Source organism: Cyprinodon tularosa, unplaced genomic scaffold, assembly GCF_016077235.1.
Source record: "Cyprinodon tularosa strain WSP-4 unplaced genomic scaffold, ASM1607723v1 ctg86, whole genome shotgun sequence".
NCBI classification, from domain to species: domain Eukaryota; kingdom Metazoa; phylum Chordata; class Actinopteri; order Cyprinodontiformes; family Cyprinodontidae; genus Cyprinodon; species Cyprinodon tularosa.
In genome coordinates this window covers 117,753-133,743 of record NW_024039629.1, presented here as the reverse complement: position 1 = coordinate 133,743, position 15,991 = coordinate 117,753, and the positions used below count along the sequence as shown (strand labels likewise).

The 15,991-nt window shown below is 42.1% G+C and overlaps 1 protein-coding gene across 2 annotated transcripts in view; it reads left to right on the top strand.

Annotated features, from left to right (window-relative positions):
• Positions 1-15,991, top strand: part of numbl (NUMB like endocytic adaptor protein) — a 111,627-nt gene that overhangs the window by 47,588 nt on the left and 48,048 nt on the right. The window contains exon 1 of one of the 2 annotated variants that reach the window (XM_038273169.1): positions 15,350-15,497. The exons of the other annotated variant lie outside the window; for it this stretch is intronic. Within the exon in view, the coding sequence (XP_038129097.1) occupies positions 15,457-15,497 (41 nt within the window). The 5' untranslated portion in view covers positions 15,350-15,456. Of the gene's footprint in view, positions 1-15,349; positions 15,498-15,991 lie in introns of those variants that run through there. 2 annotated transcript variants of the gene reach the window in all.

The window sequence follows — 15,991 nt, the reverse complement described above, 5'->3', positions numbered from 1 at the left end:
TCAGTCTTCAAGGACCAGAAAGGTAACGGAAAAGGTAAATGGAGAGGGTAAAGTAAAAAAAAATTTTACTGTGAAAAGGATTTGAAAATTCAAGGTGAAAAAGAAAATTGAAAAGGAATAAGGAATTATCTTTCTAAATACAGGAAATGTATTTATAATCAGATATATGAATTGTGGTTTTTAAATCCCATTAGATTCAGGAAACTTAAAATTCATTATCAAATTACGGTATTAAATGATGGACTAATTAAATGAAATTTAGATCTCCTCTTTAATTCAGTTTAAAATTGAAGCCAAAAAACCCAAAATGCTATAAAATATTGGTCAAGATTCTGAGCGTTTGTTTTAAGTTAAGGGAGCAAAGGGGCTAAGCAAAGCTAAACAGAGGTTTCTACTTTTAACCTAAACTACTAACTTAAGTGTTTGGTTTGGTTTAAGCATCAGCACTAGCATAAAACTTATCAGATCTTGCAAGTGAAAAGGAAACAGCACAGAACAACAGTGTGTTTGTGTCACTTATCGTTCGGGATGAGTTAAAAATGTACCTATAACCTTTAGCTTATATCTCCTGGAATAAAATTAAACTTCAGCTGTTTGTGGATGTGTTTACAGACCCTCATAAAATTGGCTGAAATTAATCACTAGGTCGAGTTTGTGTGTGTGGAAATTTCAGGATTTTTCTTTTATGCGGGTTTAGATTATAGTTTACTGTGCAGATAATTAACCGTGGTTGTGAACAGAGGCTAATTTACAGTTAGAAGTGGCCGGGTAAAAATAACAGGCTTTAAGGGAGTCCCTGAGTTAAGGTTGTAATAAGAGCACAGGGTATCAGATTTAAGGCATTCAGAGACACAAACACAGGGAACGTGTTTGGGTTTTAACTGGAAGCATGTGTTCGAGGCCCCACTGTGAGCAGGTTGTGTGTCTGTTATCACCTGGCTGGTGAGATCATCATGTTTCATAACTGCACTGTGGTTCTAATAGGCTTATATTAGCGTCTGTCCTGGTGGCAAATCACAAATAAGCACCAACAGACACAGATGCATACAGATTAAACACACATTCCCTGCTGCAGAATAGCTGAATCTCTGCAGAGGATAATGTGCTTTATCTTTCTGAGGCGACTTAAACTTTTCTTCTTATGTGGTTATGTCTTCTGCTTATTTTTAGATTCATTTCATTGTCGAAATTATCCGTCTGTGCATGTTATTGGTGAAAGAATCCAAAAGAAAAGATGCAGAGGAGGGCAAGCTAATGTTGATCCAAACAATTACCCTATAGAGTCGTTTTTGGATAAATAAAAACAGTCTCAGACAGAAATACATCTTAGAGTTCTTATTTGGGCTCAGTCCTAAACCGATCATTAGAGTAGGGTTGTTACGATGCAAGAATTTCTAATTTGATATCGACACTCAGGAAAATATCCCATAATTGGCAACATTTTTTTATACCATGGAGATAAAAGAAAAAGCAAATTGTTAAAGGCATGAAATTGTAATACTTTTGCAGCAGAATTACAAATATCAGTTGAATAAGTGTGCAAATAAATGTAAAATAATTAAAACATAATTTGGCAATAATTTAAGGTTTTCCGAAGAATTATTTTTATTTGCAAATGACCTAGAAATTTTAAATCAATAAAAGCACGAATGTCCTAACAACACTTAGTATTGATAACATGCCAGATAATTATTGTGTCCAGATACAGCAGTGAGTGTCGATACTTGTCAGAGTATCAATATTTCTGACAACTCTACATTAAAGATGCTTCCATCTGTAATTTGTATCTGATCTTTGATCAAGTTCAAATTCAATAAAGTTGGTTTTAGAAAATTCAGATTTCTTTTCAAAGATAATTTCATTTAAGGCTGGGAAGTTTTTTAAAAATATCTAAATTTTTTCAAAAGAAAGAAATCAGATAAGACTATATTATTTAAATCAAGATGGTCTATTTTGCCAGCAGATTGTCTTTAGATATTTTTTTTGGGTCATTTCTCATGTTTATATGTGTCATGTGAGGCTTTGATTGAGTTTAGCAGTTTTATTATTATAAAAAAATAGCATACCGAGAGAAATATGTCTCACCATTCAGCTTAAAAAGCACACTTCAGTGACACGACACTTTAAAGTGCTGTACATGAGAAAAAAAATAACAGAATATTTCAGCAACTCAAAAATGCAAGAGAATGAAAGTGATATATATAAAAAAGATTATTATATAAAAAAGTTCAAAGAAAGGAAAAAATATCTGCCTTCCTGCCGTTAGTGGTTGTTCAGTATTTATGTTAGGATTATATGAGATTTCACACAGTAGTTTTTGCTGTTAAACAGGGTTTCACTCAAGAGTTTAAATTTCAAAGTCTCTATAAGGATCATGAAAAGCAAGTTAAGCATTGGTTACTGTAAACAACAGTATGTGTGAAAATCCATTACCCTGCAGATCCATCTACAGAAAACAAAAATCTATCTCATGTATTTATTATAAACTCTTACTGTAGCAACACAGAATGGAAAGCAGTCTATGGAGTTCCATTTCAAACTCAAATGAACAATGAACAAAATGAAACATGAAAAACAATCATGAGTAACCCCAACAGTCCCTAAAAGAGTCCCCAAAAAATACAAAGCAGTTTTGGATAATCCAGGAACTACAAACTACCCCAGAGCAAAGAAATATATCTGATAAGAACAGCAAATGAGTCTTTTAGTATCAACTGAATTAAAAAAAAAATCATATTGTGGTAGTTTTCCTACTATTTGGGCACTAGAAAAGGTTCCTTAGCTTTTATTAAACTGTAATTGTTGGGAGCTGGAGAAAATCCCATCTTTCTCCAGCAGAGTCCGCCGTGGATCCTCTGAGGGAGCCTCCTGCACAGCTGCAGCTCATCTAGATCATCAGAGGATCCACTATATAAGCTGTCTTCAGACCTTGCCTCAACGCCGCAGTGTTGTTCCAGTAGGAAACCCATGCCTCCTCTGTGAAAGCTCAGGAAGAGCTAACCTGCCGAGCCGACCCTCAGAGCCAAACCCTGAAGATTCTCAGAGAACCTCCAAGCAGCTCTGGACTAGAGCTGGGAAACCTAAGCCAAGGTCTGCTCAAGTTAGACGTGAGACGCTGAAGCAGCAAACGGACTCTTCTGATAAACTCTTCTCCAGAACCAACAGTGACTCTCCCAAAGTAAACCTCAAGAACCCACAATGTACAATCAGTGAACCTGTGGAAATCAAACCCTGTCAGCAGTCACTAACTGTGCTGTCTCCCTCGCAGACTCCGGTGAACCAGAACCCAGACCAGAACCTGAATCAGTACATTCTGTGTGTAGTGCTTTAATAAACTGTTAAACTTTCCATCCTTGTGTCAGTGGTGTTCTGCATAACTGGGTCTCCTTTTGAGAACCCATCATGACAGAACACTGCGGCCAAACTCAAGGCCCAGCAGATCACCTCACCCGTCGTTTGGAGGAGCAGGATGCTCAACTACAAGGACAAACCCAAACGCTCCGTGAGTTATACCATTTAGTTGGAACTCATAACCAAATGCTACAGAGTTGTGCTAATTTCATAAACAGCGCTAATGCAGCATCCGTACAGCAACCATTTCCGGGTCCAGTCCCGCCCCCGATGTCACAACCTGTGACGTCATCAGAGTTCCGTCCTAGTCTCCCAGAGAAATTCTCCGGTAACATGAAAGACTGTAAAGGTTTTTTATTCCAATGCCGGTTGATCTTTCAGAACTCTCCTGGTAGTTTTTCCACAGATCACAAGAAGATAACGTTCATTCTCTCGCAGTTAACAGGAAGAGCCTTGGAATGGGCTCAGGCAAGATTTGCCACTGACGACAGTTTAAGATGCCATTTTTCTGACTTCATTGCTGAATTTACCCAGGTCTTCAACCAGGAGAATGACCAAACTATTGATTCCAGAGCTCTTTTCAACCTTAAACTGGGTAATTCTTCGGTGGCTGAATTCTCAATTAACTTACGGGTTAAGGCGGCAGCTTCCGGATGGAACCAAAGCGCTTTGAAAGGTGCCTTCTTCATGGCTTTAAACGAACAGATCAAAGATGAACTCGCAACCCTCGATGAACCTGCCTCCCTCGAAGATTTAATTCGCCTCTCCATCAGACTAGATAACAGAATTCGAGCCAGAAACAGTTCTAGGAAGCTTAGTAATTTTTCTTCTGCCTCACATAACGTGACTGTTTGTTCTCCCTCTACAGAGCAGATGCCCACTCAGAGGTCTAAGCCCCAGTCTCTACCATTGCCTGTTCAGGCCTCTCATTCAGGCAAAAGGGATTTCGAACCAATGCAGGTGGGACATACTAGGCTCACTCCTGAGGAGAGACAGAGGCGTTTCTTAAGTAAACTGTGTATCTACTGTGGTGAGAGTGGACACTTCATCGCCTCCTGCCCGGCAAAATCAAAAGCCGGGGCCCGCCAGAGGATCTGAGGAGTCTGGCGGGCCAAATAAACACTAAAAAATCTCCTCGATTGTTGCTGCCAGCCACACTCTTCTGTGATAACCAAAGTCTCTTTTTCTCCGCTTTCATCGACTCAGGTTGTGAGCGTAACCTAATCGACTCTAACCTCGTCCAGCAACTCCAGATTAAAACCGTTCCCCTCTCTCAGCCTCTCAGCGTGTCCGCCATAGACGGAAAAAGACTCCATCGTGTTACCCATCAAACCCAGCCCCTCAAGCTACTTTTCTCAGGTAACCACCGAGAAACAATAACTTTCTTTGTTTTTCCCTGTGCATGTTCCCCACTGGTCCTCGGGTTCGAGTGGTTGGAGAAGCATAACCCTCACATTAACTGGACTAAACGTCTCCTGGAATCATGGTCTTCTACGTGCCACGAAACATGCCTTCGTTCCGCTGCCCCTATGGTGGGGTCTCCTAGAGGTGGGGGGGAGATGGACTGTCCTGACCTTTCTTCAGTTCCCTCTGAGTACCATGATTTAGCCCCCGTCTTCAGTAAGGTCAGTGCGACGTCCCTACCTCCACACAGACCATACGACTGCGCCATTGAACTTTTACCTGGTGCTCCTCTTCCTAGCAGCAGATTGTATAACATTTCCAAACCCGAAAGAGAAACTATGGAAAAATACATCAACGAATCATTAGCTGCTGGAATAATCCGTCCTTCTTCCTCTCCTTTGGGCGCCGGTTTCTTCTTCGTGGGCAAGAAGGATGGTTCCCTGAGACCTTGCATTGATTATCGAGGTTTGAACCAGATCACAATTAAAAACAAATACCCACTGCCTCTTCTCGCCTCTGCTTTCGAACCAGTACAGGGTGCTACAGTGTTTTCCAAACTGGACTTAAGAAACGCCTATCATCTCCTTAGGATACGAGAGGGCGATGAATGGAAAACTGCCTTTAAGACACCCTTGGGCCAATTCGAATACCTGGTGATGCCCTTCGGTCTAACAAACGCTCCAGCCTGCTTCCAGGCCCTAGTAAATGATGTTCTCAGAGATTTCCTCAACGTGTTTGTTTTTGTGTACATTGATGACATTCTCATTTATTCCAAGGACCTCCATGAACACAAGAGACATGTCCGTCTTGTCTTACAGAGACTACTGGAGAATAAGCTGTTTGTGAAAGCCGAGAGGGGCGAATTTCATCAACCTTCAGTCACCTTTTTGGGGTTTGTGCTCGAGGGCGGCCAGGTAAAACCTTTAGAGGACAAGATCAAAGCAGTCTTAGACTGGCCTGTTCCTGAGAACCGAAAACAGTTACAGAGGTTTTTAGGGTTTGCTAATTTCTATCGTCGATTCATAAGGAACTACAGTCAAACCGCCCTTCCATTAACCTCTCTGACTTCCATTAAACGAACTTTTCAGTGGACTCCCGAGGCTCAAGCAGCATTTGAGAAACTAAAATCCTTGTTTTCCAGAGCACCTGTACTTATTCAACCTGATCCGGCAAAACAGTTCATCCTAGAGGTGGATGCTTCAGATTCCGGTGTTGGAGCTGTTCTCTCCCAGAGGCTCGACTCAGATCAAAGAATACATCCATGTGCTTTCTTCTCCCGTAGGCTCTCTTCTGCTGAACAGAACTATGACGTGGGTGACCGAGAGCTCCTGGCTATTAAGCTGGCGTTGGAAGAATGGAGGCATTGGCTGGAGGGAGCTGAGCACCCGGTTCTTGTGTGGACAGACCACAAAAACCTGGCTTACATCCAGTCAACTAAACAGGCTAATCCTCGCCAGTCCAGGTGGTCAATCTTCTTCTCACGATTCAATCTAATCATTTCCTACAGACCCGGATCCAAGAACGTGAAGCCCGATTCTCTCTCTCGTCTCTACTCCGTCGATCATCCAGAGACACCTGAACCTGTCCTCCCAGCTTCATGTACCGTAGGAGTGGTCAACTGGGAGATAACGGATCTCATCAACTCTGCCCTAGCCACTGAACCAGATCCAGGTACCGGTCCGTCTAACCGTACATATGTCCCATCTTCTGTCAGGTCCCGTCTTATCCAGTGGATGCATGCCGCCAAATTCTCCGCTCATCCAGGAGTGAGTAGGACAGTTGCTCTCATCTCCAGGCGCTTCTGGTGGCCCACTCTCCACAGAGACGTAAAGGAGTATGTGTTGGCTTGCCCCACATGTGCCCGTAACAAAGCCTCACACCAACCTCCTTCAGGCCTGCTTCAACCACTTCCTGTTCCCTCGCGTCCATGGTCCCATATCGCCATTGATTTCGTCACCGGTCTCCCTGTCTCTCGAGGTATGTCCACCATACTAACCATTGTTGACCGTTTCTCGAAATCCTGCCATCTAGTTCCCCTCAGAAAACTTCCCACGGCCTTCCAGACAGCTCAGCTGCTAATTAAACATGTTTTCCGGCTTCATGGCATTCCCCAGGAAATCCTCTCGGACAGAGGTCCCCAATTCATCTCTCAGGTATTGAAGGCTTTCTGTTCTGCTCTCGGTTGCAAACCATCTCTCACTTCAGGTTACCACCCTCAATCGAATGGCCAGACCGAACGCATGAACCAGCAGCTGGAATCCACTCTCCGCTGTCTTACATCCAATAACCCCGTGGATTGGAGTCAATATCTCCCGTGGATAGAATATGCCCATAACTCACTCCGTTCTGCATCCACTGGACAGTCTCCATTCCAGGTCAGTCTCGGATACCAACCACCTATTTTCCCCGCAGATGAGAGAGAGATATCGGTGCTGTCCGTTAACCAACACATCCGTCGCTGCCAAAGGATTTGGAGGGAGACCATCGCCACACTCAACCAGTCATCCGAGTCAGTCAAACGTTTCGCCGACGCCAAGAGACGTCCCGCCCCTGAGTATTCTGTGGGCCAGGAGGTGTGGCTCTCCACTCGAGACATCCCCCTCAAGGGGATGTCTCGAAAACTCTCCCCGAGATTCATAGGACCCTTCAAAATCTCTCGAGTCATCAACCCTTCAGCTGTCCGTCTCCAACTTCCCCAGTCCCTCCGAATCCACCCTACTTTCCACGTCTCCCAGATCAAGCCTGTTTCCTCGAGTCCCCACCACCCGCCCTGGAGGTCGATGGCCATCCGGCCTTCACAGTGCGCCGCATTGTAGACTCCCGTTGACGAGGTCGCGGATGGCAGTACCTCGTCGACTGGGAGGGCTACGGACCGGAGGATCGTCAGTGGGTCCCTGGCTCGTACATCCTCGACCCTGCGCTCATCGAGGAGTACGAGCGTTCCTGCCCATCTACCTCTTCCGGACCGCCAAGGGGCGGTCGTTGAGGGGGGGGTACTGTTGGGAGCTGGAGAAAATCCCATCTTTCTCCAGCAGAGTCTGCCGTGGATCCTCTGAGGGAGCCTCCTGCACAGCTGCAGCTCATCTAGATCATCAGAGGATCCACTATATAAGCTGTCTTCAGACCTTGCCTCAACGCCGCAGTGTTGTTCCAGTAGGAAACCCGTGCCTCCTCTGTGAAAGCTCAGGAAGAGCTAACCTGTCGAGCCGACCCTCAGAGCCAAACCCTGAAGATTCTCAGAGAACCTCCAAGCAGCTCTGGACTAGAGCTGGGAAACCTAAGCCAAGGTCTGCTCAAGCTAGACGTGAGACGCTGAAGCAGCAAACGGACTCTGCTGATAAACTCTTCTCCAGAACCAACAGTGACTCTCCCAAAGTAAACCTCAAGAACCCACAATGTACAATCAGTGAACCTGTGGAAATCAAACCCTGTCAGCAGTCACTAACTGTGCTGTCTCCCTCGCAGACTCCGGTGAACCAGAACCCAGACCAGAACCTGAATCAGTACATTCTGTGTGTAGTGCTTTAATAAACTGTTAAACTTTCCATCCTTGTGTCAGTGGTGTTCTGCATAACTGGGTCTCCTTTTGAGAACCCATCATGACAGTAATAACAAGCCTGTGTAGAGTGAGCTTTAAAAGTGCTAAACAGATCAATAAACAAGAAAGTGAGTTCTTAGTTTTGACTTTTAACTGTGCTCAAATTAATAAGAAATTCACCGTTAAATTTAATACAATCCCATTCAGCAGCCTAGTGGTTAGGGCATAGGGCTTTCAATCCTGAGATTGTGAGTTCGATCCCCCACTCCCACAGACTGCCACTCTGGGTCCCTGAGCAAGACCCTTAACCTCACACTGCTCCCCGGGCGCCTCACAATGGCAGCTCACTGCTCCCCAAGGGGATGGGTTAAATGCAGAGAAGTAATTTCCCTCTGGGATTATTAGAGTATATCAAAATAAAAAAAAAATAAAAAAAATTCAAACGGGAGCGCTGTCATTTTAGACTCTAAAGCTGATGAGGTGACCCGTTTTTTCCTTAAGGGTTTAGTTGCGGTAACTTACTCTGCTCTGACATTTTAACATGATGGCAACTCAAAAGAATTTCAAAAGATTTGATTATTAAAGCAGAACGTGCACCAATCCACTTAATCCAACAGATACCATTACAGTTATCAATATGCCTAAAAAAACAACAAAAAAAAACAGGAAAGACCCCTATTCTCAGAAATATAAATAAAGACATGCATCTTCGATTTAAAACTTATGAATGCACTTACAGTACTACAAATCAAATCTCTCACAATACACATGAAGCCATCTTCATGTCGCCTTGAAGTGTTTTGTGTTGATGGTCACTGATAATAACAGTCAATAGCTAAAATGTAGCCTTCTCTTTCCAGCTGGCGTGGTTATTTCAGAGCCACTGTTCCTACCCAGCATTAACCTGCATCGTTTATCTTTCGTTACATTCCTATGCCTTTAATCAGACACCATTTTAAGCATCAGTTATGTTCTATATGTTCCATGAATAAAGGGGTGTACAAAACAGGATGAGATTATTTTTGCCTTTATCAAAGTTTTCTTAATTACTGCAGAAGTCTTTTGCAGGCCAACTCTAAACGCACCTTTAAACAAATCATGCAGAGAGATTAGTTTAGTTTTCTTTCTAAGAAAAGACATTCCCTTGCATTTTGTCGTTGATACCGCAGCAATTCCTCACACCAAGCATGCATGCAGTGATATTGAACTGGAAAAACTCCCGTTTAACAGGAAGAAACCTCAAGCCGAACCATGCTGAGTTTGAGCGGCCTTCTGTCCAGGCAAAGACTGCGGTTCAAGGAGACAGAAGCATTATTACAAAAGGAAAATAAAGCATTGATCCATAAATGCTTCCTTTGTTAGAGAATGTAATAGAAAACTATGGGTTTAAAGGTCTACTCACCCCAAAATAAAGCTTTTTGATAATAAAGAGCAATAGATGTCTTTTATAGCTGTCTACATGCCAAAGGCATTACTTTAACAATTCACTACAATTGTTGCATCGGATTTTTGCTCTCGGTATAAACTAGATTGCGACCTTAAAAAGGCCTCTACTCCAGGCAGCTTCTCTCTGCTCTCTCCAACAATAAATGCGATAAAAAAAATCTTTAATTTATTCATTAGAAAATTTCATAAATTAGAATGTTATGAAAATAGATCTGGCATCATCTGCCCAGTTTAGAATAATGATTTGACATTTTGCTTCAATCAGTCACATGACTTAAAAGGACTCTTTTGAGACAAAAAAAAATGTTTTCCTGAAGGATACTGGCGTCTTCCAGAAAACCTTCATCTCTTACTCCGATTTTCTCTCTCAGATGCAGATCCCTAACTCACCTTGTATGACCCCTCTGTACCTATCATCCTGGAATTTCTTTAAACTGGGTTTACATGTCCTCGTCTTTTCTTTTTAGGGCTTTCAGAACAAAACTGCACAAATTGCCATGGCAGCGCGTTTTATTCTATTGAGCTTCATATTCCTCTTCAACTCGTTTTACTTCCAGAAAAATGAGTCAGAGTAGCTCCATCTCACTGCGAAACTGATTCCAACATGGTTTTGTAGACGTATAGCATTCGTCGTACGGTGTGAGCGGTAGCTTCGTGCAACAATTAAAAGTATTGCTCAGTGTATGCCCGTCTTTACTCTCCATGCTTGTGCTGCTGTGAGTGCCAGTGTGCTGCTGTCAGTCACAGCCGAGACCACGCCTCTCAATCCTCCCTTTTTCACAGTGACACAGCTCTGTATCGGTGCGTATTGTACTCTCACATCATGAGTAGACAAACACATTTCCCTCGGGGAGGAGATCCAACTTTATTTATGTAAACGGCAACTTAATTGCCATGTCCCTGCAGAGAACCAAGGGAAAACAAGGAAGTTTTGGTCCCTCTGGTTCTTGTCCCTCATTGATTTCTGGCTCTTGGTGTTGAAATGTAAACAGCTTTAGGGATACGATGGCACAACGGAAGCCAGGGATTGCGTTGGTGGAAACGGAGCCAACATTAATGCATGTTATCGTGGCTCAATGCGCAACTTCATCGGAAGCTTCTTCTTAGCTTGAAAGACATTTCAACTTTTCCATGCAATTTTTGCATAAAGCACACATATTGATGCTTTCTTTTACAGTGCATCAATAACCATGTAATAACATGGTAATAACAAAGCAAGTCACACTATAGTACTTGATAACAACAAAATGTTTTGGGGTAATTGCCCCAAAATTAAGGTATATGATTTCAAAATAATAACCTGCATGTAATTATTACAATTGTATGTGACCATGTAACATTGTAATTACCATTAGGTTAGCACATAACATTTTCTATTATTGGCCACCACCTACAAATATACAACTGCACTCAAGTTACATATAAGTAAGAGTTAAATTAAGAAGATTTGCTTGCTGTCTTCTTGGTTTGGTTTTCCGTTATATACCAAGTAATAAACTGCATTTTAACAGATAAAACATTCATTTATTGCCGTCTGCGAAATGAATATGTTACCAGGTAATAACGGTTTGAAATCTAAGAAATCTGACTTTATGTTGTCCGCCTAAAATTTGAATCGCAGCGCTTAGTATAAATTTCCATAAGGTTTTTCTTGTTACCAATTAATATAGTTTAATTTGCTATGTTATTACATGGTTATTGTTGTACTCAAAAAGAAAGTGTTACCGGTAACACTGTCCCTGCGACCAAAAGTAGCTGTAAATGTCCCATTTGATTCTTTATTTTTTGTGGATGCTGTTAAACCTGCTCCAATAGATGGTGCTTTGCGTATTCGTGCTGTGTATGTAAAGTAATTTAATGTACAGTTAGATGTTTTTTTCCATCTGTGGTGTGTAGCTTCAGAGTAACACATACAGGACTCTAAATTTGGCTGTTTCCCTTTCCACTAAACACTCATTCTTAAGAACTTCTCACATCCAAAACCTTCCTTTTCCAGTTCTTAATGAACCCTCTGAGTCATTCTTTCTGTCTTTCATGTCTCCAAGAGACTTTAAAAAGCAGCATGCCTACCTCCAGTGAAACCAGTTCATTCCCACCTTTTCGGTACTTCGCTTCCTTTTTCCTCCACTGCTTCCAGTACTTGTTTTTTAAACCGGTCCCTCTGGTCTTAGAAGCCGTCGCTCTTCCCTGACGCTCTTCATATTTTAGGCTTTGAGGTTCCAAAAATCACGCACCAAATCATGTCATCAACTGGGAAAAATTTGTGCAGCACATTTTTTTGGAGTAATCAAGAGCGGGGGTCACTGTGAGGTGAATTATGTACTATAACATTCAGCAAAGTCGGCTCTCTGCAAAGCTTTCATATATTTCTTTAAATCAACTTTACTGTTGATAAATCTCAAATGTAGAAAAAAATTATCCAACTACAATTTAGTCTTTATCCTGATGCCATGTTAATCTTTAACATGCTTCATCTACTAAATGAACAGTATTTTTTTATTCAGAAGTAACTGAGCTCATCTGGAACTGTAAGAAATCTGATCTAGCCACCAAAGCTGATGCTTAGTCAATATTGGCTTAAGTAAAGACTGGAGGTTTAGAATCAAAAATCATGGTGGTTTTAAACAAACTCTTACCCTGACATGAAAATAAGCATATTTCCATCTCCAATTACTACCACATGCTTCTTCTGTGTGTGTTCTTCTTGGAGTTGACACTGAAATTTAGAAAATGTAGATTTAGACAGTGTTAGATAAAGATTTAATCTCTTTAAGTCTGGTTATTTTAATGTTATAAACTAAACCAGGAGAAGTTAGTGAAAAAATCAGGTAAAATGTGTGGAAACTTGATAATAAGTCTTTATTATCAGTGGGTTTATTTCATTTATTTATTTTTCTTGGTCTGAATACTTATGACGATGTGATATTTCAGGTTTTTTTTTATATAAATTTGCAAACTTTTCTACATTTTTGTTTTTTTACTGACAAGATGGGGTGCTTGTCATGATTTTGTCAAGAGCTCGGACCCACATGCAGATAAACCAATCCAGAGAGACAAGGGGAAAAGTTTAACAGGTTTATTGAGAAGTTTTGTGGAGATTCCAGTGCTGCTCTGAAAACTGCTCAACCGGAACTAAAAGGTGAGGGGAAGACACTGCGGTTAGTTCAGGTTCAGTGGGAAATTGATTCTCGAACTTGAAGAGGTGGAAAGGTAGGCAGACTCACGTTTCCAGAGAATGGGTTGACTCTTAGACTCCAGTAGACGAGGAATGTGTTCCGGTGTTTGTCTCAGACGGTGGAGGGTGGACAGGGTTACCCAGAATGTGGTTGCTTGTAGACGAACGGAGAAGACTGACTGCCACTCAGTTTTCCTGCGGTACTTGAACGGACTATGGTGCAGATGAATCCCTTGCTCAGTGTGAAGCTCAAACGATTCCTCGGGGGGAAAATTGTATTCAAACCTCTGGTTTGTATCCCCGGCTCAGTTTGAAGCTCAGTAGATACTTCCAGGGAGAGAAGGTCCGAAAATCCAGTTTGCAGGATGACTTCCTACCAAGAGGCAAAAAACAAAAAACAACGTTAAGACTCAGATAAAACTCAGTTTGACTTAGCAAAACTCAGCTTGGCTAGAGTACTCAAAACTGGCAAAACAAAAACTCAGGTTAGACTCTGCTAAACTAAGCATTATAGAGTACCGTTAACTAGGGTTGTCACGATACTAAACTTTTCAACTCGATACCGATACTAAGGAAAATATTCGATACTCGATACCACTTTTGATAAGGACAAAAACAAAGACTCCAAAATTCTACAGAAATATTTTCATTAATAAATAAAATACAATAAATAAATACAATAAAGGTTGTATGCAGTGCACAATATTAAGCAAGCTTGATAAAAAACGTATACAATTAAAATTAAGTGTTCCTTCCTTGGCTATGCTTTGCACACATAACAATGACACTAGCTAAACCGGTTACGAAACAAAAATAATTCTCTGCAGCTGCACCTCTTACAAAAAAAAAGTCTGAAACTGAAAAGTGCACAGAATTATTCAATCACAAAGTGTTCAGAAAGTGAATTTTCCTCTATTCTGCACTTTAGATGAATGCTTAGGTGCCACTGGTGGTGGCACTGTATCGATACTTTTAAAAACGAATATTGTATCCGGATACAACGTTTCAGTATCGATACTTTTTTGAGTATCGATACTTTTGACAACCCTACCGTTAACGAGGTAACCCCTTGCAGGTGTGTGAGGAGGCGAATCAGGACTAGGCGGCGCCTGGTGGAGGAAGGAAGACGAACACACAAAAACACAGACCACACAGAGTGGAGTCCTAACTGTGCTAAGTGTTCATTAATTAGAGATAAAATGAACTTAATTGATCTAAGCAAATGGCTGCAATGAAACAAAGGAGTGAAAAATGTAATACTTTTAATACTTTCTGTACCCACTGTAAATGATTTATATACAAAATATAGGAATCTGCTGTGAGCGACACCTGGATGAAGGAGAGATTAGCAGAGTTCTACAGAAATACAGAGAAATTAAAGCATAAATTGAGGGAGGAAGATTGAGGACGATTGAAGCATTTTTCCACCTCAGTGACCTGCTGCTCTGTAACTGTCCATCACATAAAACAACTAAACAACCAGAAGGCTGTGGTCACATTCTGACAACAGTGCTGCTGTTTTTTACATAGACATAATCCCAACAGATTATATTTCAGTGCTTTAAGGCCTTACCCAAAAACCCCTCGTAGCTGTAAACCCTTGTGAGGACCAGGTGTAGCACTGTGGTGCATACTTGGTATTCCTGTTTCAACATCTGACCCCAATCATCAGGAGAGGCTCTGACATTTTTTACTGCCCCAAATGTTTCTCCGGTTCTACCAGCAAAGGTTTTTTCCTGGCTAGACAATCAGGAGCAGAAACCACAGCACCCCAAGCATGACAAATGTTCCTCACTCAGCCATCTGTTTGTCCGGGCGTGGTCTGATGGTCTCATACGGCCCAGCCTCACCTGTTAGGAGCCCTGCCTGCTGCACAGCTGTGACCTGCCCTTTAGCATCAAACACCGACGGACCAGCATGCACCCCTGCTAATACATGGGAACTCACACTAAACACATCCTCCTGCTATCCCCTTGCTTCCAGCCTCGGTCCTTTGCCCTTTCCCCCAATGCACTCTTGACCAGTGCGTCCACAGCAAAGAAAACTGTGTCACCTCCTGCTTTGACTCGTTTAATCACCCCCCCCCTCCTCTATCTTCGTCCTCGCTCTCTTTTCTCAATCCTCCCACTCCCATCCTTCCTCGCTCCCAGGATTGGGATCGTCAAACATTGATCTGTATTTATTTTTAGAGCAGCTGTGTGCGCGTGTTTACAGTATATGTGTGTGCATGTCTGTAAAGCAGACGTTCATCTATGCCAGCCTGCAGGCAGATTGACTGTGTTTGGGTTCACCTCCTATTGTGTGTGTCAGGACTTTCTTTTTCACAAAGTTAATCCCTTAAGAAGAGGTGTGGTTTTCTCTCTCTCTCTCTCTCTCTCTCTCTCTCACCATATCATCACATGTTCTCTCTTCGCTCTCCTCTCTCATCCTTTCTCTGTGTCATTATTGCTCTGGCCGCTAGTCTGAGGGATTGCTTCCTCTCTATCTCAGTTGGCTCGTCATCTCTGCATCGCTCCTCATCTGCTGTTGATTTTTACGTTTGATGAGTTCTCAGAGCGAGATGGGGGAGGCCATCGAACTCAGGTGAGTCAGAACGGGGTGTCAACCTGTTGGCCGAGCACACTGTTGCATGTTTACTTTAAATGCAGCTGTAAATGCATCTAAATGCTTTGCATGGATTTTGTCTCTAACTTGATCAGCTGCTGCAGCTTTCCTCCATTCCTTTTCAACCTAGTCTTGTTTGGTTTCTGTAACCTTGACCCTAATCCAGAAGAAAAAAAAAGCTTCACGCCTGTAGCCTCTGTCAAAGTTAACGATGAATCAGTGATTTTTTGCAATAGGGATTTCTCTTAATCTTTATTGGTGTTGTTGTTTTTGTTAAGGTTTCAACCCCTTTGACATTTTGAGTCGTTGCCAAACTGTTAATAGGTCCAGCCTGCATCCACAGGGCTCATAGCAGCTTAGCAGATGCATTAGACCCCATGCCCATATGGAAGAGATTAAACCTGCTAAATTGATACCAACACCCAACATGTTCTCTTTGTTTTTTTCTCTTTTTTGTTTTTTTACTTAGAAGT